Genomic DNA, 22,245 nt, shown 5'->3' with positions numbered 1-22,245 from the left:
TCTGGTCAACTTTTAGCAGGTTAAGTACTCCATTTAATAAATGGAGAATACAAAAATAATTTACAAAAAAAGATTAGCTGGCCTAACAATTATTATTGAAAGGGAACAATTGACAATAAAATAATGGGAAAATAGCTGGATCAGATAAATTAATTTTCTGCTGCTTATCTCAATAAATTTCTATAAGAATCAGAGATCATAAGTCAATCTCCTCTGATTATATAATTATTTTGCTGGGTGTGGAAAACCAATCATATTTATTTTGTGGTTACTTCAGAAAATGAAAAATAGAATTAGAAAATTACTTTTCATTTTTCACTTTCAAAATTAATATAGAATTTATAGGAAATTAATCAGATTTAAATAATAGTAAGTATTTTTTTATTAAGTTGATTTATTATACAGCTTTCAATGCAACTTTCATCATAAAACAAATCTAGGTAAATTAACACTGGGCCAGAATCAGCCCGTTCTTATTGGGCCTAAATTTAAGACCCGGGCTTTAATAATCATTAAATGTTTGCGTTTGTTAGTTATGCATAGCAATTCTTCACGTTTTTCTTATCTCTAACGTCCGGCATTAAATGTTTCATTTTTCTTTTTATTTTCGTCAATCAATAAATTTCTTCTATGCAATTACATCAATAACTGATTGACCAACTAATTGCTAAGAGAAATTTTTGTTTGGTCAAATCCACTTGCCATACAAATCTGTTTAAAGACCACATACACTGAAATAAAGACCACTAAAACACACGCAAGAGAGAGAGAGAGAAGAGGCATAAGAAATTGACAAATTATATTGTACACCTCTTAATTGAGATGGAATACAATAAATTTATTTATACTTATTTACAACTATGCGGTTCTGACTCTCTTTTGCATTCCGGGAAAGAACCGACAAAGAAAACCTAGAACAGAGCATATAATTATGCTCGACTCGATACACAGAAATCAATAAGATACCAAAAATAAAAGATAAATTAAGGAAACAATCTTAGACAAAATCTTCAAGACACCGTGGTTGATGAACTTTGCGGAGACGTCTAGTGATGGCCCTCGGGAGCGACAGCTGAGCCAGCGAATTCAGCCTCTATCTCTCTGCTCGTCGAGGTACACGCACCGTTCAACATTGCACCATCACCAACTTGTATCTTTCTAATGTATTTTGTTCACAAAAACAGTAAGCCAAGTTAGCAAATACACAAAAGGAAAATGAAAGAAGAAGAAAAATACACTCAACTAACCCGATATATCTCAACTTCAAACTATGGATCGATATCCTCCTCCGAAATTTCGGAGGTCAAACCTGCATTTCTGATCTTTGTCGCAATGTGTTTGGTTGTCACCATCTTAAACTTTTTCAGTTCAGACATCCTCTGAATCCGTTCCGGGAGTGTCTTCAGATGTGGACAGCTATTGATTTCTAGTTCCGTGACAATCGACATTGCATCTTCATCAACTCGTATCTTTCTAAGATTCCACAATTCATTGATGCAAAGCACTTTGAGCCTAGGAAATCCGCCGTGTTGGATCACCATTTCTCGACCAGTGTATGCATTTCGCAGTTTGAGCCGGCTTAGGAAAATGAGCTTCTCCAATATCGGCATGGGGTCTTCATCAAGACAAGTATTTACCAATGCTATGTATAAAATCCTTTCAGGTAAACTATCAGCACTCGGTAGCCTACTTATACGCCCGTCTAGTTTTAGTACCGTGAGCTTTCGTATAGCACCAATTTTGTCCAAACATGGCATGCTTCTATAACGAAACCCTCTTAAGAAAAGATTACTAAAATGTGGAAACTGAGCTAGTGATGCAAAGAGCGTACCTACATCCGAGTTTTCATCAACTTCTTCAAAGCCCAACGTTTCGAAGTCATACATTACTCTCCCGAAGCTCGGGCGCTTATATGTCCAGTCATTAATCGAGATGTATTCGAGGGTCCGTAGTTTGCACAGTGTAGCTACTTTCAAGGACTCCCGGAAAATCACATTAGACATGTGGACATCACGAAGGCTGTTCATTTCCAATATAATATCCGGGACCTCCACCATAAAGTTCTGAGATATATCAAGAACCTCAAGTTTTTTTAACTCCGCCAACAAGTGTGGGATCTCTTGTATGTAATTATTTCTCAATCCCAAGTACTGTAACTCAGCCAGTGTGCCGATTGTTTCGGGTAAATTCTTCACCCCAAAATCTTCCATGTCAAGTATTTTGAGCGATTCAAAACTCTCCCAATAAGACGAGGTAGTGTCGTCCAAGTAGCTACCACCTCCATGGAAGATGAGAGAAATAAGTTGGTTGCTATATTCATTTGTGAAAGGCTTAAATTTGTCTCTGCCACAATGGATAACACGATGACGGGCATTCGGAGAGGGCCTACTGTTTCCATTGCTGCTTAAGATCTCCAAGCCCATTTCCTCTTCTGCTTTCCTGATTGATATCATGTGCAGCAGAGGATGGAGGCGAAACCTTTTTTTACTAAACAGCCGCTTCACGAGTCCAAGAATCGATCTACGAGCAAAAACCGAGGTAAGTTTTGGAAAACCTAATCCATTTACAGCCCAAATCTGATCCAACTTTTCGTCTCTCAATATTGCATCTTCCTTAAAAAGGGACAAATGCACGAACTCTGGCTTGATTTTATCATCCAATTGAAGATACATCGGTTCCAGTAACTTCAATGATTCACTCAAATCAATCGACTCAAAAAGTGTTTCCCATTCAATCCCCGAGAGCCTTTGCGCTGCTTTCTGCCTTGCAACATCTATTATAGCAAGCGGCAAACCCCAACATTTTTTCAACATATCTTTCCCCTTTCTCTCCACCTCCTTTGAGAATCTGTTCTCATCACATGTAACCTTATCAATTGTTTTCATAAACAATTTCCAGCTCTTGTCAGAATCCAAAGCGTTCATCTCATGAGTATAACCGACGTCGACTGTTCTAAACTGGAAGCGACTTGTTAACAGCAACATGTTGGCTGATCTAAGATCAATGCGACTTGTTAACAGCAACCTGCTTCCAGTACAACCTGCATATATTATATATTGGCATGATTAGAACAATTATTACATAAAGGAAACTTGTGAGATTTGGATTAATTATTATAGTAGTAGATCATTTGAGGGTGGCGTTAAAATAAAACCAACCTTCTAATCCAGAATCCAGAACTATCTCAATATTATGTATTAAAATTATCAACACAAAGACAAAACTTTCTCAATAGAATTATATCCTTGTGTTGAGATTTAAATTTACTTGTTATGTTGATAAAGTTATATCTATGTGTTGAGAAATTTCCAACATAATGTTGAAGTTTGGGATCTGGATTGGGAATAAGTGATTGGGAATAAGTTACCATTTGATTACCCCCGATCATTTGATATAGTTATTAATTTGGGTTATATATAAGTCTAAAGGTCAATTTTGGTCCTAAACATATGACCAAAATACGAATTTGGTCCAAAACATTCACTTTTTGAAAAACAGGTCGATAACAAATGTAAATGTCGCCGAAGTAGTCCTTTACTTGACTGTTCTGTCAATAAACTAAGATTAAGGTCAATTTTGGTCCTAAATATATGAGCAAAATACGAATTTGGCCAAAAAATTCACTTTTTGAAAAACAGGTCCATAACAAATGAAAATGTCATCGAAGTAGTCCTTTTTTGACGGTTCCGTCAAATAACTAACTATCAATGCTAATTGCACAATGGCATGACCAAAAAATTCGTATTTTGGTCATATGTTCAGTACCAAAATTGACCTTTACTCCATATATAGTTACGGCCCAGTTAAAATTTCATCAAGGATTATCAAAACGGAGGGAGACACATACCTCGAGATGGAAGACAATCCAAAATGTAATCTAAGTCTGTTTTTTTCGACAGATTGTCCAAGACTACGAAACATGACAATCCTTCCAGGTTCTGGCGAAGGAAATCTTTGTTGTTTAACTTTTCAAATGTTCGACGTGTTTTATATCCTAACACCATTTGCTGTATCAGTCTCATAACTACCTCTTCATTACTCATGTCACTAGAAACGCATACCCAAGCATGACGCTCGAACTGACCAGCCCCGGCCTTGTACAGTTGTCTGGCGAGAGTTGTCTTCCCGATACCAATCATGCCCTTTAAACACAAAATCTCAAAGTCCTTTGAATTTTTTAAGATTTTTTTTTCCAGCAACTTCTTCACGTCTTTCTCCAACCCCACCACAATTTCCTCTTCTTCCTCATCTCCGATATTTTTCATCCGCATCTTTGTCGTCTTCATCTGAATTACGAGGTTCTCATATGTGCGATCGATACTGTTACTGTAAAACTCAAATTCCACGTCAATGACATCGCGAGCCAACTTGACCAATTCAGCAATGAAACATTCTAGCTTGCTCCTCTCTTCCATTTTCAAGTCTCTCCAGAAATCCAGTGTCTCTGTAAGCTCATTGATTGTTCTCTTTAAAATCGATCGCTTGCTGCTATCGACACATGTAACGTGTAAACTCTCGAGATCTTGTATCACCTCTAAGACCGCAGCCTCCGCCATGTTTATGCTTCTAAAATAACTGCACTTAATAAGATCGTTGCATGTATATTGGTAATCGGTTGTACTCAGGGACGGAACTAGAAATTTAAATGAGGAAATTTAACATGAAAATACAGTAGGACGCGTGTAGCAACTAGACTTCTCTAACAGTACTAGTGGTCCGCAGTAGTGCATGTACGATGTTCAATTTTGTTGGCAATTGAAACTAAAAATATAACATATGACTATCCCACATCGGTGTCAAGAGAAAACTGAAACTAGTATATAAGTCTCATGGGCCCTCCTCCTATCACCAATTGGTTTTAGGATGGAACCCATGAATTTCTATCAAATTTGAGAATCCAAAGAAAATATTACTCTCTTCATCCCTTAAATATTGTCATAGTTTGACCGTGTACGAATTTTAAGAATTATAATGGAATGTGGGTTGAAAAAGTTGGTATAACGTGGGTGGGTCTACTGCAAGCATTACTCAAGGGGTAAATATTGTCATAGTTTGACCGTGCATGAATTTTAAGAATTATAATGGAACGTGGGTTGAAAAAGTTGGTACAACGTGGGTGGGTCTACTGCAAGCATTACTCAAGGGGTAAATATTGTCATAGTTTGACCGTGCACGAATTTTAAGAATTATAATGGAACGTGGGTTGAAAAAGTTGGTACAACGTGGGTGGGTCTACTGCAAGCATTACTCAAGGGGAAGATAGGGATTTGTAGGCACAATAATAAAGGTCAAAATAGGAAAGAAGAAAACAATACATGCAACCAAATCAAGTCGATGCGGATTTAATTTAACTAATTTATTCAATTAAGATTAAGCTTGCTAATGTAAACATGATTAAACCGTTCAGCATTACTGAACTAAATCCTCTAACAAGTAACAACACTCAAATATTTAAAGCTAACGATTTCAAATTCAAACTTCTGAATTGAAAAACAGCATATATAATTATCTTGATGAATTTTGACACTATTCAACGGAAGAAAAGAAAATACCTTTTTGTGAATCTTTCTTCTTATCTTTGCTGGTTTCGAATTGAGTTTCCGATTCAATCACTCCCTTTCTTACAATTTCTTTCTGAGCTGCAAGAGATTACGAATAATTGGGACGACCAATCAGGTTAGATTTTTGGAATTCAAAATTATTTTGATTGTTTTCTAATCTCCGAATTTGATCGCCTCTCTTTAGTGTATAGATATTTTTTTTATCTTATTTCTTATCTTTATTTATTCAGCCTATCTTTTGTAATCAAGTCAGAGCAAATTATAAGCTCTAGTTTTCGGGTTTTCATTGTCGGTTTTTTCTTGGGTCGTATTAAAAAATTGCACCGCGTAGGGTTTCGATTTCATATGCAAGGGATATTTGTTTAGTAATGAAAAAAAGAAGAAAAAAAATCACAAAAATAGTTGGCATGCAAACGTCCGGGCGCCCGCAATAGCGGACGATCGCGAGCCTGATCGATCGGCCGGCCTTGGGCGCATCTCAAGCGGATGGCGGGTGTCTGGGCGAGGAGCTGCAATAGTGGACGATAGCCCAGACGAGGCAATCGTTCGGGCTATCGTCCACTATTGTGAGTGGCGTAACAATACTTAGTCACTTTTTCTTTTTATCTTTCATACTTTACCAATTTTTCATTAAATTATGCGTGGTTCCCAAAGTCCCTATTTATATGGGACGGAGGGAGTATAATTTACATGGTTTCTTTGCCGGCAATAGTGATTTTAGGGTAATATCCAATTTCATTGTGTTAATACTCCCTCCATCAATGAAAAAATGTCTGATTTTGTCATTTCAAGGTGTCCGCAATTTAATTGGACACCACCATTCACCAAAATTATTACACTCATATTCTATTATAAAATCAATATGTAAAACTGGGATTCACATTCCATTAACTTATATTCCCCTTTTTCTTCATAAAATTAAATAATTTCTTAAACTATGTTAAGTTAAAATGGGACTATAAATGGGATTGAATCAATTTCAAACTGAAGAGTCCAAATTTAAACTTCACAATGAAAAAACAGCAGATGTAGAATGATGTAATTGATTTAAAACTAAATATTTAAAGGAAAGAAAGAGAATACCTTTTGTGAATTCTTCTTCTTATCTTTCCCAGTTTCAAATTGATTTTCCGATTCAATCACTCTCTGTTTAGTTAGATCTACGACCTTAATGAATAAAAACAATTCAAATAATATAATTAAATTCGAAACTAGAAATAACCAAAACATAAAATCCTACAACAAGTATTTATTAGAGACCTTACACCTGCATCACAGTGAGATTTAAACGTTGGAGGTTGTTATATCTTCTAGAGTTGAAAGAGGTTTTGAAATACAAATTCATCAACTCAATAATTGCTAAAAAGATTCACCACCGTTGAAAAATCAATATCATAAATTCAATATCTACATAAAATTTTATAACACTGCGGCTATATCATTCTTTTAAGCTTCTTCAACTTTAGTAGTAAAAGTTTGGTGTATTATATTTTTATGACAAAATTGAGACTCAATATGATGCAACCAGATGTGATGTACTATCATAATTATGTTTTACTAGGATAAATTAATATTGCATGACATATAACCTTATAAATCCAAACTGAAAAATAATCTTAACGAGCCTAGCATTCATGGGTTGAACCAAATTTCTGAATTGAAATATTTCAAATTAAGAAAGAAAAACAACATACTCCATAATTATGTGATGAATTTTGAATCTATTCAAAGGGGAAAAAAGAAAATACCTTTTCGTGAATCTTTGTCTTTGCCGGTTTCAAATTGATTTTCCGATTCAATCGCACCAAGAGTTATGCATGGATTTTGAACTTTAAATTGCTAAACTCAGAATGGTCAAATTCAGCTACTTAATTAAATTGGACAAAATTTATGAGGCCACCTCGTACCTGACCAAAAAACAATAAAATAATTGTAAAAAAAAGAACAAAAAAAAAAAACTTAGCCAACTTGTACTGTTAAAATAATGTAAGCCATGTGAAGGGAGGCAATTTGATGTTCTGAGATTTTAATAGTACTAATATTCTATCATAAAGTCTACCCTAATTAATGCGGACGATGCTTCTAACAAGAAACAATGAATTGATTTAAGGTCAAATTGCCAAAAAAAAAATTGGCAGTGACCCCGGGTGTCTCGTCGTGACGGTGGGGCGCGACCGCACGAGACAACACGCCACGCACGTACCCTGTGTGGCGCATTTTGATTGGCGGTGAAGCTAATGCAGATATTTATTATATGGGAAGTTGGGGTGTCTCGTCGCGACTAGGCCTGCAAATTTAGTCCGTGGGTTTTGGATATACCCGATCCCGACCCAATACCCCGAAACCCGAAATTATGGGTTCGGGTACAGATTTGGGTAGTTAATGTTATATTTTTCGGGTATTAGGGTACCCAACTAATACCCGATTAAACCCGATTAAAAACAATAAAATAATGGTAAAAAAACAAAACTTAGCCAACTTGTACAGTTATAACAATGTAAGCCATGTGAATACTAATATTCTATCATAAAGTCTACTCTAATTAATAACTACTGTATTTAATGCGGACTATGCTTCTTAAACAATGAATTGATTTAAGGTCAAATTGCAAAAAAAGGCAGTGACTTAGGATTTGATTATTTGTTTTATTGATTTATAGGAGATTTTTATGTACCACTATTATAAATAAGTATGAAATTTTAAATTATTATTAACAAGAATAAATTAAATAAATTATTTAGCATTTTCTCATTTACGGTTTCTCTTTCTCTCCTTCCCCTTCAAGTCTCTTTTCAAATAAATTATCTTATGCATATTAATCACCAATTAACACTCCCTCTGTCGTGAAAAAATAGTATCATTTCAAAAATAAAAACTTTTTCTTATACTTTACTCCTTTTCTCTTTTACTTCAGTGTTAAATAATAAATATATATTGAAATAGAGTGCTCTAAAACACATACGAACGAGAGGGATAGAGAGAAGAGGGAAGAAGAAATTGACAAATTATATTGTACTATTTCTTAATTGAGATGGAGTACAATAAAGCGATGAACGTAAAGCACACCAAGGAATTACATGGTTCGATCTTTCGAACTACGTCCACGGACAACAAAACGAAACTTTATTCACCTCTCTACCAAGAATTACACACACTCAATCGAGCCCTCTCTACCACTGTAAAACCGAGAGCTTAACCGCAAGAAGCTAACCTAAAAACAGAGTGAGATTGTGTGAGCCCTCTTTCGTGTTACAAAGCGTGTGTATGTGTGTGTGGATCTACTTTTATATGAATGCTATGAAGTGGAAACAAAGAGAGGTAGTTCACGTAACAAACTCCAGCTGTTACTTCCGCTCATGAACCTCCAACGGCAATTTTGAGCTGACGTGGATAACCGATTTTCAAAAATTTGGTAGCTAACTCCACCATTTTCACTAACTCCAAGCAGTATTTAAACTTGGTAGCTGGTAGAGGCTTTGTCAACATGTCAGCTGGATTATGCTCTGTGCTGATCTTTGCTACTCTGATCTCTCTCTTCTCCACCTCATCTCTCTGATGAAGTGCATTCGCACATCTATGTGCTTCCTTCTCTCGTGAAAAACCTGATGCTTTGCAAGGCACAAAGCACCACTGCTATTACAGTTGATCTCAACACTCTTTTGCAGTATCCCAAAGTCCTCCATTATCCCCATATTCAGCTTCAGTAGTGGATAAGGCCACCACTGACTGCATGCTTGACTTCCAAGAGATGGCAGAACCAAAAAGTGTCAAGATGTATTCGGATTGTGACTTTCTATTATCCAGATTAGCCGCATAGTCCGAATCACAAAATCCCACCAAGGGATCAGAAGCTTCTTCACATACTCCTCCATACATAATTCCAACACCCTGAGACCCTTTAGTATACCTCATCAGCCACTTCACGGCTTGCCAGTGGCTTCTGCCTGGGTTACTCATGTATCTGCTCACAACACTCATTGCTTGAGTCATATCTGGTCTTGTGCAAACCATGGTGTACATCAGGCTGTCCACAATGTTTGAGTATGGGATCATATCCATTTCCTTCTTCTCCTGTTCTGTCTTTGGACCTTGATCTGCTGAAAGTTTAAACTGCTGACTGAGAGGTGTTGACACACCTTTTGAATTATTCATCTGGTATTTCTTCAACATCCTTGCAAGATAATCACTTTGCAATAGCCACAACCTTTTAAAAGCTCGGTCTCTAACAATATCAATCCCAAGAATCCTTTTAGCACAGCCCAAATCTTACATCTCAAAAACTAAGTTCAACTGCCTTTTTATTTTCTCAATTTCTCTGATGTATGGACCAGCTATCTGCATGTCATCGACATACAACAACAACCATGCGATAGCCACTTCATTCCTATACTTGATGTAGACACAACCATCAAACTTGGATTTAACAAAACCCAACCTATGCATCTCTTCATCAAATTTTATATACCATTGCCTGCTTGCCTGCTTGAGTCCACACAGGCGTTCAAAGATAAGGTGATCGAACCTTCGACGTTCTCGAAAGATGGAGGATGAGTACGGGATGGGGGGGGGGGTATAGATGAACGAAGATGGAGGATGAGTACGGGATGAAAGCACCAGTTGTTACAGACGTTCTCCATAACGAGGCCGGTTAGCTAGCTTCTCGGAGAGATAAGGTGATCGAACCTTCGACGTTCTCGAAAGATAGACCACGAATTGCTGATTTTCGGACGTTCTCCAACGAACAACAATTAGGAAACGAAAGATAATAATATTCTTGTTGCTCAAGACAAGTTAGGGAAAAAAATGAAAGCACGTTCTCTGAAGAACAACAATTTCAGACGTTCTCTCAATGAAACCACCCGTTGTTACAGACGTTGTCCGTAACGAGGCCGGTTAACTAACTTCTCGGAGAGATAAGGTGATAGAACCTTCGACGTTCTCGAAAGATAGACCATGAATTGCTGATTTTCGGACGTTCTCCGATGAACAACAATTAGGAAACAAAAGATAATATTCTTGTTGCTCAAGACAAGTTAGGGAAAATATTTGTTCATTGATTGATTAAAATGATAACAAGCTCTCCTATTTATAATACTAGAATACTAGCAACAACAAACAAATATCTAACAAATATGAGAAAGATGTGGTGAATCAAAATATAACTAAATAATTTGGAAGATCCTATGATACAGGATTCGTATCAAAGTTCAGCCTCTATCTCTATGCTCGTCGAGGTACACTTATCGGTGGACATTGCATCTTCTACGAAGACTGAGACCAAGTTATTTGCAAATAAACAAAGGGTAAATGAAAGAAGAAAAATATACAGTCTACTAACCAGATAGATATCAACTTCAAACTATGGATAGATATCCTCCTCAACAATTTTGGAGGTCAAACCTGAATTTCTGATCTTTGTTGCAATGTGTTTTGTTGTTACCATCTTAAACTTTAGCAGTTTAGCCATCCTCCGAATCTGTTCCGGGAGTGTCTCCAGATGTGGACAGTTGTTGATTTCAAGTTTCTTGAGCTTCCACGTTGCATTTTCATCTTGTATCTTTCTTAGATTCCACAATTCATTGATGCAAAGTGCATCGAGCCTGGGAAATCCGCCGCAGTGGATCACCATTTCTCGACCAGTGTATGCATTTTGCAGTTTGAGCTTGCTTAGGAAAGTGAGCTTCTCTAATATCGGCATGGGGTCTTCATCAAGACAAGTATTTATCAATGCTATGTATTCAATCTCTTGAGGTAGATCATCTGCACTTGGTAGCCTGCCTATGCGCCCATCTAGTTTTAGTACCTCGAGTCCTTTTATAACACCAATTTCATCCAAACACGGCATGCTTCTAAAACGAAACCCTCTTAAGTAAAGATTACTAAATTTTGAAATCTTAGCTAGAGATGCGAAGAGCTTTCCGACATCCGAGTTTTCATCAACTTCTTCAATGCCCAACGTTTGAATTTTATACTTTCTCTCCGAGCCCGCGACCTCATATGTCAAATCATAAATCGAGATGTATGTTAGGGTCTTCAGCTTCCGCAGCGCATCTACTTTCAAAGGCTTCCGGAAAATCACATCAGATATGTGGAGATGACGAAGGTTGCCCATTTGCCATATAATATTCGGCACCTCCACCATAAAGTTCAGGGCTATATCAAAAACCTTAAGGTTTTCCAGATCCACCAACGAACTTGGGATCGCTTGTATGTAATTGTTTCTCAATCCCAAGTATCTTAACTTAGTCAATGCTCCAATTTTTTCGGATATAGTTTTCACCCCGAAATCTTCCATGTCAAGTATTTTGAGCAATTCAAAACTCTCCCAATAAGACGAGCTAGTGTCGTCCAAGTAGCTACCACCTCCATGGAAGATGAGAGAAATAAGTTCTTTGCTATTTTCATTCGTGAGATGATTAAACCTGTCTCTGCCGCACTGGATAACACGATGACGGGCATTCTGAGAGGGCCTACTGTATCCATTGCTCCTTAAGATCTCAAAGCCCATTTTCTCTTCAGCTTTTTTGATTGATATCGTGTGTAATAGAGGATTGAGGTGACACGACATTTGACTATAGTGTTGCTTCACGATTTTAAGAATCGAGCTATTAACAAATTCCCTTGTAACTGTTATATAATCCAACTTTATTTCTCTCATTATTGGATTATCTAATCCATTTGCAGCCCAAATCTGTTTCAACTTTCTTTCTCTCATTATTGCATTTTCCTTAAAAAAGGAAAAATGCATGAAATGTGGCTTCATATCATTTTCCAATTCATGATACATCGGTTCCAATGCTTTCAATGATTCACTCAAATCAATTGAATCAAAAAGTTGTTCCCATTCCATACCGGAAAGTCTTTGTTTTGCTTTCTTCCTTGCAACATCTATTATAGCTATCGGCAAACCCCCACATTTTTTCAGCATCTCTTTGCCCTTCCTCTCCAACTCCTTCGATAACTTAATTTCATCACTTGTAAATTTATTAATTGTTTTCAAAAACAATTTCCAGCTCTTATCAGAATCCAAAGCTTTCATCTCATAAGTATAATTGATGCCGGCTGTTGTAATCAGAAAACGACTTATTAACAGCAACCTGCTTCCCTGGCCTGCATATATTTATACATATACATGATGGGCTGTATAAGGGTCCTCATAGCTCTTTAGTGTTAAGCTTCAAACAGATCACAGCCCTTGGATCCTTGAATTAGATGGTTGTGATAAACTACATTATTAGACTATAGTGCTACATTATTAGTCTGTGTAGATTATTTCATAGAATGTTTGGACAGTATATAGAAAAAGGATCTGAATACATCCCTATACAGGATAAGGACAATTATTTCATAAAGGAAACTAGGAAGGCAAATGAACTATGAAATTTGGATTAATCAATAATTAGTATTAGTAGATTATTTGATGTAGTCATTTGGATTAAATATAATTTATAGTCTAATTTTTTTCACTTTTGTATGGCCTGAATTTCGAGAAAATCACCAATTATGTTCTGGTTAAATATTTCTTTCAAAGATAAACAAAAGGGAAGGAGATATATACCTCGATATGGAAGACCTTCGAAGATGTAATCCAATCCCATTTCCTTTGGAATATTGTCGAGAACAATGAAATATGACATGTCTTGCAGGTGCTGGCAAAGCATCCGGAGGAGGCTCCGGTTGTCCATTTCTTCCAATGGAGGATCTCTTTCATATCCTACCACCATTTGTTGTATCAGTTTCATAAGTATCTCTTTGTTACTCGTGTCACTTGAACAGCATACCCAGGCATGACGCTGGAACTGGCAAGCCCCGGCCTTGTACACTTGTCTGGCCAGAGTTGTCTTCCCGATACCAGTCATGCCTTTTATACAAAAAATCTCTAACGCATAAGACTTTTTAAAAATCGCTCTGTCAAGCAACTGCTTAACGTTTTCCTCCAACCCCACCACAACTTCCTCTGCTTCTTCTTCGTCTCCAACATTTTTTTCATCAGCCCCAAAGTTTATCATCCGTATCTTTGTCATCTCTATATCATCTGTGAGGTCCCATAACGTAAACCTGCTCTGTGAGTCCATGACATCTTGAGCCAACTCGACCAAGTCAGCCATTAAATATTTTAGCCTGCTCCTCTCTTCAATTTTGAACTCTCTCATAAAATCCAACATCTCTTTCAGCATTTTAATTTGGAGCCCCATAGTCAACCGCTGGCTATCTGGACATACAATATGCAAACTCTTGAGATGTTGTATCATCCCTAAGACTGCAGCCTCCTCCATGTTTATGCTTCAACAATAACTGCACTTAATAAGATCGTTGCATCACAAAATAATAACTCCTTCCATTTTAGCATAATTTTTCTATTTAGCCTTTTTTCTTCTTTTCCCCAATTTGTGTCTTGTTTCAAAGATTGAGAGAATTATTATGATAAAGGATGTCCCCCTCAAAGTGACACGTTTCATAACGGGAAAATTATCAACTAAATCACGAAAGATAGTCAACTTCTGAATTACAAAAAGGTCAATTTTTGTCTTAGATATATGACGAAAATACGAATTTGGCTCAAAACATTCACTTTTTGAAAAATGAGTCCATCACAAATGAAAATGTCACCCAAGTAGTCCTTTCATTAAGGGTTTCGTAAAAAACTAACAGTCAACGCTAATTGCATAGTGGCATGATTGTTAGTTTTTTTACGGAACCATAAAAAAGGACCAACCCGACAATGATTTCATTTATTATGGACCTGTTTTTCAAAAAATGAATGTTTTGGACCAAATTCGTATTTTAGTCATATGTTTTGGCCCAAAATTGACCTTTACTCTTATAAAATAACGAAGTTCACAATTTTCGAATATCCCATGTGCCTTCTTTCCATCGAAATATGCAATGTTGTGGTAACCTATTATCACCACATAAACATATGTCAACCTTAGGAAGTGAGTTAATTTCCCCCTTTTGAAAATAGAAACACACACTCTCTAATTTATTTATCTCTCCAGTTTACACACTACATATAAACAACATTGCATAACATCATACGCTGAAAAAAAATATTTCACTTTGAATGGGATGGAGTGAGTTCTTTCTGAATTTGGTAATTGGTTGTACTTGTATTTGTATGATACTAATAATTAATATGGTTATAAAGACAATTTTTCTTAATATACATAATTCGCAGAATATGAAATTCATGCTTTTTGTAAACCATTTTTCTCCATTTAAGATTTCCATGCAACTTAAATTTGGTCAATCTTATTAGCTAATTATTTCACAGCCTATTTCAATGCGCAATAAGATTTAATTAACATATTTTTTGCAATTATGATAATGCTTTCTTAAGTACACGATGAAGATAACGCTGAATGAATCAAGCATGTTTTACCTAACAAAATCTTCTGCAAATCTTCATGGAAGATTTAAAAAGTCGAAAATTTTACAATCATGTAAGGAATTTTAAAATAATTTCGAAAGGAGAAAAAAAAATACCTTTTTGTGAAATTCTCTTCTTTTGTTTGCCGGTGTGGAATTGATTTCTCTCTTTTTCAATGTTTCAACGAGCAAGTGTGATATCTTCCAGAGTTGGAAGAGATTATGAACTACACATTCATAAACTCAATATGGTCAAATTTTTAGCATGATAAATAAAAATACTATAATTTCTGCAAAATTTAAGAGCCCCATGTACCTAAAAAAACAATAAATAGACAATTTAAATAATGTAAGCCATGTGAAATTTTATCATCGTTTATGCATCCTAGTTTCCTCAATAAATTATGGATTTTAGAGGACATATTCAATCAAAATAGCCAGACGAACAAAAAATAATGACTGATCGATTCAACTACAATGGGACAAATAGAGTATCAAATATTAATCCTAATTGAAAAATACTTGTACACATAAGCTAGAAACAACACTACAACAATTTCAAGAACACCAGAAAAATTATGTCCCAATTAGCCAAAATTAAATGTGAAGTAATTTAACCCAACTTTTGTTAATGGCCACAATATATATGACATTCTTAGGGGAAAAATAAATATCCAACTTTAGAAATCATAAATTTATCAAGCATAATCAATTATAAAAATAACTTTGCATTTATCTCATTTTACTTAACAAGATCTAAATTAGGCGAATTTAATTAACAATTTTATGCTAATGTTAACATGATTGAGTCGATCGCTCAAACATTACTGAACCAAATCTTCTAACAATTCTCTATTTAAGGAAATGATTCAGCGTTGAATCAAATTTCTGAAGTGAAAGATTTCTTCTAATTTCTCGATTAAATAAGAAAAACAACATATATAATTATCTAAATAAGTTATTCTGAAACTATTGAAACGGAGTAAAGAAAGTACCTTTTTTGTGAATCTTTCTAATCTCTGATGGTTTCGATTGATTTTCGGATTCAATCACACTCTCTTTTCGATTTATTTCAGAATTGGAAGGGATTTTGAACTACAAATTCATAACTCAATCTGGTCAACTTTTAGCAAGTTAACTACTCCATTTAATAAATGGAGAATATAAAAATAAAAAGATTAGTGGCCTACACATTTAATTATGTAAACCATGTGAAAGGGAAACAATTGACAATAAAATAATGGGAAAATAGCTGGATTAAACGAGGCAGTCAGATAAATTAATTTTCTGCTGCTTATCTCAATAAATTTCTTTAACAATCTCGGGATCATAAGTAAGTCTCCTCATATTATAATTATATAATAATTGCTGGGTGTAAAAATGCAATCAAATACACTTTCGTCCGTGACTATAAATTTCTTGGTGCGAAATTTAAGGAAATGAGGTTTTGTTAGTGAAGTAGAAAGTGAATAAAGTAAGAGAGTTATTAAAGAAGAGAGAAAAATTAAGAGATAGAGTACCAAAAAAGAAATGAGTCACTTGTCTTGGAACGTCCCAGAAAGGAATATGAGTCACTTATATTGGAACAGAGGCAGTATATTTTATGGTTTCTTTAGAAGATGAAAACTAGAATTAGAAAATTACTCACTTTCAAAAGATATACCCCCTTAATAAAAAAGAAAAAAAGTTCAATTATGTACGGTACGAGCATTAATAAGAATTTGGTAAAGTATGAGAAATAGGTGAAAAAAGTGGATAAAGTATGAGAGATGAAAAGTAGGTAAAGTATATAAACTTTTAGAAATAAGACTATTTTTTTGGACATTCTAAAATGGCAAAATGAGGGACTATTTTTTATGGACGGTCAAAAATTTTCTTTAAAATGATACTCCCTCCGTTCCTTGTTAATAGAGACTTTTCTTTTCGGTATGGTGTTTAAGAATAATGTGTTAAATGGATGGTGAATAAAGTAAAAAAGAAAATTAATTTTTGCCAAAAATAGAAATAATTTAATAAACTTTAAATTTTCTAAAATAGGAAAATAATTCTATTAATATAGAATAGAGGGAGGGAGTAATTTTTTTAAAGTTAATTGGGTAACAGCTTTCAATGCAACTTTCATCAATAATCAAATCTTGGTAAATTCACACTGGGCCGGAATCAGCCCAATCTTATTGGGCCTAAATTTTCGACTATCAGCATTTGTTAGTTATGCATGGCAATTCTTTGCGTTTTTCTTATACATATCAATATGCAGGGGAATATTAGTACCTTCTTTTCGAGTTTTTAATAAAGAGTATAGGTCAATTTTGGTCTAAAACATATGACCGGTATACGAATTTGGTCCAAAACATTCACTTTTTGAAAAACGGATTCATAACAAATGAAATTCGTGTCGATCAGGTCCATTTTTTACGGCTTCTTTATTTTTTTACAGTCAACCGTCGATTAGCAAAATTTTGACCCAATTAAGCTTAATCTCGGATTATTAGTCATCTAATTATTGCAAATGTTCCGGACGTATTTGATATAGATAATGAATATGTTGAACTAGTTTGACGGTAGGTTGTTCTATTTTTCTGCTTTATCTTCGACGACATTGTAGTCCATAATGCTATATGGATGTTTCAACTCCAGTTTCAAAACCTTAATATCATTTCAACATTGTCGGAATTCAGTGGCTTACATTCAAGATTCAAAATTCAAAATTGAAATTTAATTGCTTCGTCGGAAAAAGCAAATGAGGTTGACGGTGATGGCTTCGTCGGAAAAAGCAAATGAGGTTGGACAAAAAGTTTTCAAATTAGTCATGTACATTAGTCTCGTTTATTAACACTTAAGTCCTAATTGCATTAACCTTGTGTTTTAAATTTTACCTCAATGACCAATAAAAATGGTTGAATCAAGTAAACACATTGATGAAGGGTATGTTTGGTAGTCAATATTCCAACATAGAAAAAGCTTTATTCAAAATTAAATGCATACAAAACTTGACAATATAGTGTATATTCATATTCTGGGTCGTATTCTGCATAAGTTGTATGTTTAAGGATAAATAATTGAACTTCAGCGTTAAATATACATTGAAATAACACATACGAACAAGAGAGATAGAGAGAAATGGGAAGAAGAAATTGACAAATTATATTGTATACTTATTTCTTAATTGAGATTAAATACAAATCTATTTATACTTATTTAAACCTATGCGGTTCGACTCTCTTTTGCAATATGGGAAAGAACCGTCAAAGAAAACCCAGAACGAAGCATATAATTATGCTCGACTCGATACAGGGAAATCAATTAGATACCAAAATTAAAGGATAAATCAAGGAAACAATCTTGGACAAAATTTGTGTTGGAAAATTAATATTAGAGTCTCAAGATTGTGGGGAAGAGTAGGGTCTCAAGGGTATATACCATTACTATGGTACATTTACTTCTCTAGTCCTATAAATAGGAATGCACTATGTATCAACAACAATTTAAATCAATCACAATGTATTCTTCAAAAGTTCTTAGTATTATTTTCCGCATTTTACTTTTCAACATGGTATCAGAGCAGGTTCGATCCCTCGCATGAATCAATCTATCTCTATGGTCCAAAATAAAAATCCTCCCTAATATACAGCCGAGAATCTGCCCCAAGTATACCAAACAGCTATGAAAATTTTGGGTTCAAACCAAAAAGGGAGCAAGAGCATGCCACCCAGAAATTAAAGGTCATGGCCATCGTCAACGGAGAAGACCGTGGTGGGGATGGCAGCAGCGAGAAGCAATGTTGGCGGCTGAACAGCTCTGGCAGCGGCAATGAATCGTTTTCCCGCTAAGTGAAAAAGCGGCAACACTAGACGGTTGAAGCGGCAACACTAGAAGCAATGAATCATTTTCCACGCGAACAACGGTGTTGTCACCATAGAAAGGCGATGGGAAAATCAGAGGGGGTGACCTCACAAGGCCACTGTTTTGGCGAATTGAGAAAAAAAAGGGGGAGATGAGTAGAAGAGACGCTACTCGTAGGGATTATTAGAGACGCCACAGACCACATGCCTACCCCATGTTATAGGTCACCCACAGGTCTTAGTCGAGCTCACACAGAGAGCTCGGAGAACTTGCAAGCGCAACCACCGAACCCCGCTGTAGGGTATCGGTGGTGTTCACCCGAACTCCACATTAGTATAATATTATCCGCTTTGGGCAAAACCCTCACGGTTTTTCTCTTGGAGTACTCCCCATAAGGCCTCATACTAATGGAGTTAGGTTAGCCATTATATATGCTTGCAACTCTTGTTCATTCTCCGATGTGGGATATGATTTGCTCCCTTTCAGGTTGCTGACAGGGAAGCTCTGAGAAAGCAAGCCTGGAGAGCCATGGTGGCCAAGCTGAAGACTAAGGGCTGGCCGAAGTTTACACCCATGAGTCAGCGGAGGAGCCACCACGGATGGAGAAGAAGGCTGCAGAGGAGTGGTTGGAAGAGAACTGAGTCTCCACCTCGACAGCCTCGAAAATAACCAACCAAGCCAACTTTCACAATCTTACAAACACAAAAAAATGGAAGAAGAGAATTCGATGAATCGTCCGGCGAGGGGGAGACGACAAACACTGCCAAACGATTCTTCGCGCCTAGAAGAATGTCAAGAAGGTAGCAGCCCAACCAAGAGATCAAGAATCTTTGAGATGGAGATGCCAAAAGGGAAAGAGTTTGTTGGTGGTCACCGATGGAGCGGTGTCACTCAGTTGCAGCCAAGAGAAGAAAACAAAGAATGATTCCTCGGTTTGTCCGGCTGAGGGGGAGAAGAAAAGTATTCGATCGAACAATCCCTCTCAAAATGTATGTCTGCCGAAGAAGGCAAGTGAATGGAGAGGATGTGAAGCCTGCTTATCGAGGAGAAGAGAGGCTGAGAAGGCCATCACCAAGGAACAGGTTAAAGGAGAAGACAAAGGAAGCAGAGTACAACAGGATCATGTGGAAAGGCAGCAGCGAGAAGGCTGTAAAGAGCCGATGTTGGTGTAGGCACTAACAAGCCCACAAAGACTGCTGGAGAAATGTTGGTCGGCACAGGTAGCCAACAATAGAGGAACGAGTAGACGCTGAGAAAGCCCACAGGAACATGAAGTTTGGTTGTGACTCTTCGAAGGTGGCCGCCATGATGAAGGCGAGAGGGGAAACCGAAGTGAAGGATTGACTAGAGGGTCTCACCATTGGGCTAGTGTTGGGCTCCAGAAAGTTAAAAAAAACAAAAAGAAGGGAAAATAATATTGGGCTCATAGTTTGAGCTCATAAGGGCTGGGAGTGGTCCTCCAAAATTAAGCTTTGGGCTACAGATTAAATTTAGTCCAAGGACGAGTAAGCTCCTCTACATGAGTAAAAACTGTCAGTCAGAAAAAAAAATTAAAAAAAAATGAAAAGGCTCCTAGATACGAGCTTAAACTGTCTAAGATGGCTCCTCGATATGAGTTAAAACTGCCAACCAAAAATTGAAGAGCTCTATGACACTAGTTAAAACTGCCATCAGAAAAATGAAGAAACTCCTTGAAACGAGTCTAAACTTTCAATGATGAAGAGCTCCTTGTTAAGAGCCTAAACTTTCAATGAAGAAAAATGAAGAAGCTCCTTGAAATGAGTCTTAACTTTCAATGAAAAAAAGATAACTCCTTGATACGAGTATAAACTATCAATGATGAATTGAAGAAGCTCTATGATACGAGCGTAAATTGTCGAAGTGAAGAACTCCCGAATATGAGTATAAACTATTTATCAAAGTGAAGATCGTGCAAGTTAAGTGTAGAAAAGTTCGATACTCAACTTGAGGGAGAGTGTTGGAAAATTAATATTAGAGTCTCAAGATTGTGGGGAAGAGTACCTTTAGGAGTCGTTTGGTTACAAGGTTCCAGCCAGATTATAATTTTTATCTGCAATATACACACTGTTTGGTTACTTAAGCGACATTGTTCATGGCCCGGTTTTAATCGCCGAGGCCCGCACTATTCATGCAATAATCGATGGGTTGGAATCGTGATTTTTTCGGCTGTTTATTAGCCGACATTGAACGGCGTGCCTTATTAACACCCTTTTTCCCCCAATTGCCCATCCCAATTATTTCAAATCGATTTTGGGCAAGCAGCTCAAATTGAAAACCCCTTTCTCAAAACTGGAAGAAAGTGCTACTCCTCATTATTCAGAGACAGAAGTTTATGCACAAAGGTCCGATTTAGTCTGCGCAAGGTAATTCCCTTCTCTATCGACTACGTTGTGTAGTTTTGTCGACGTTTTTGTTGGATCTTTCCCCAATTGTTCATACTCGTCATTTTATGTCGGATTTAAGGAAACAGCCCAAAGCTAAACCCTCGTAGTAGAAGAAATTGGAGATCCTTAGCAGTAATCGGCGGTATTTTGAAGGCGACAGGGAATCGATTGAGCTCATTGAAGGTAATTTCGTCATTCTACAACCATATTGTGACTTTATGCTGACGTTTCAGAGAGAATTTTTTCGGAGTAGTTTGCGCTTGTTTTTAGGAGGAACCTGAGCATTTGCAGTAGCATTCGCAGTAGCATTCGCCCCACTCTGCGTGCTACTTTCATCAACCCCTGCAGTCGCAAACGTAGCCTGCATCTGCTCGTCGTAACCCAGAAAATCTTCGAAGCTAGGATGATAATCACTACTCTCACCTATCTCCGTAACAGGAGCATCTGGCGAACTATTCGCAGCCGCATCAGCAACCCATTCGGCATGGCCACCATTTGCCCTATCTTTGCCGAAGATAACTTTCCAGTCCTCCCAGTAGGGCCAGGACCTTGTGCGCATTCCGCGAGCATGGCTGTCTTGCTGCGAGAAAACATACAAGTGTGTACAAGGTCAACAACTATGCCAAAGAGACTATCAGAAACTATGCCACAGAGATTATCAGAAGGGATTAATATTCAAGGGCTAGATAAATATAACAAACCTTCACGATTTAGTCCCACTGATCATCGTCGCAGTCAATCTTAAAATCTCCATGCACATTGAACCCGACACCACTACGATCAAGGATCTTTGCAAGTGAGTTGTAGTTTTTCTTCACAGCCGTTAACTTGGACTGAATATGCGGATTAGCTTTCAAATCGGTTCTCGGAAACTCCTTTTTCATCCATTCCTCTACCTTGATCAAGTAGTTTCCTCGGAATCCATTATCCGATTTCCACCCCGGGCGACCAAATCCTTCATGGCAACCATAAGGACGGCCTCCTCACGGTCAGACCAAGAACGACGGGGAACAACAGGTCGGCGATCATTTCCCCTTCGGTATTGGCTACTCCCTGGGACAAAATGA

The 22,245-nt window shown here is 36.7% G+C and overlaps 1 protein-coding gene across 5 annotated transcripts; it reads right to left on the bottom strand.

The window, feature by feature from the left end:
- Positions 1-826: 826 nt before the first annotated feature.
- LOC125192539 (probable disease resistance protein At1g58602) lies at positions 827-16,051 on the bottom strand. 5 transcript variants are annotated; one of them, XM_048090145.1, is made up of 7 exons: positions 13,120-13,245; positions 7,310-7,468; positions 6,645-6,728; positions 5,553-5,639; positions 3,848-4,580; positions 1,248-3,040; positions 827-1,158 (listed from the first exon to the last, which is right to left on the bottom strand). In XM_048090145.1, the coding sequence occupies exons 5-6, from the start codon at positions 4,554-4,556 to the stop codon at positions 1,269-1,271; spliced, it is 2,481 nt and encodes an 826-aa protein (XP_047946102.1). In that variant the 5' UTR covers positions 4,557-4,580; positions 5,553-5,639; positions 6,645-6,728; positions 7,310-7,468; positions 13,120-13,245; the 3' UTR covers positions 827-1,158; positions 1,248-1,268. The 5 variants fall into 5 exon arrangements, with proteins under 5 accessions (XP_047946102.1, XP_047946100.1, XP_047946101.1 ...); XM_048090143.1 differs by having other exon boundaries at positions 3,848-4,575; XM_048090144.1 differs by having other exon boundaries at positions 3,848-4,566.
- Positions 16,052-22,245: the final 6,194 nt, after the last annotated feature.

This window comes from Salvia hispanica, chromosome 6 (assembly GCF_023119035.1).
Source record: "Salvia hispanica cultivar TCC Black 2014 chromosome 6, UniMelb_Shisp_WGS_1.0, whole genome shotgun sequence".
Lineage (NCBI taxonomy): Eukaryota > Viridiplantae > Streptophyta > Magnoliopsida > Lamiales > Lamiaceae > Salvia > Salvia hispanica.
The sequence above is the reverse complement of the archived record's forward strand: the minus strand, read 5'-3'. Positions and strand labels throughout refer to the sequence as shown.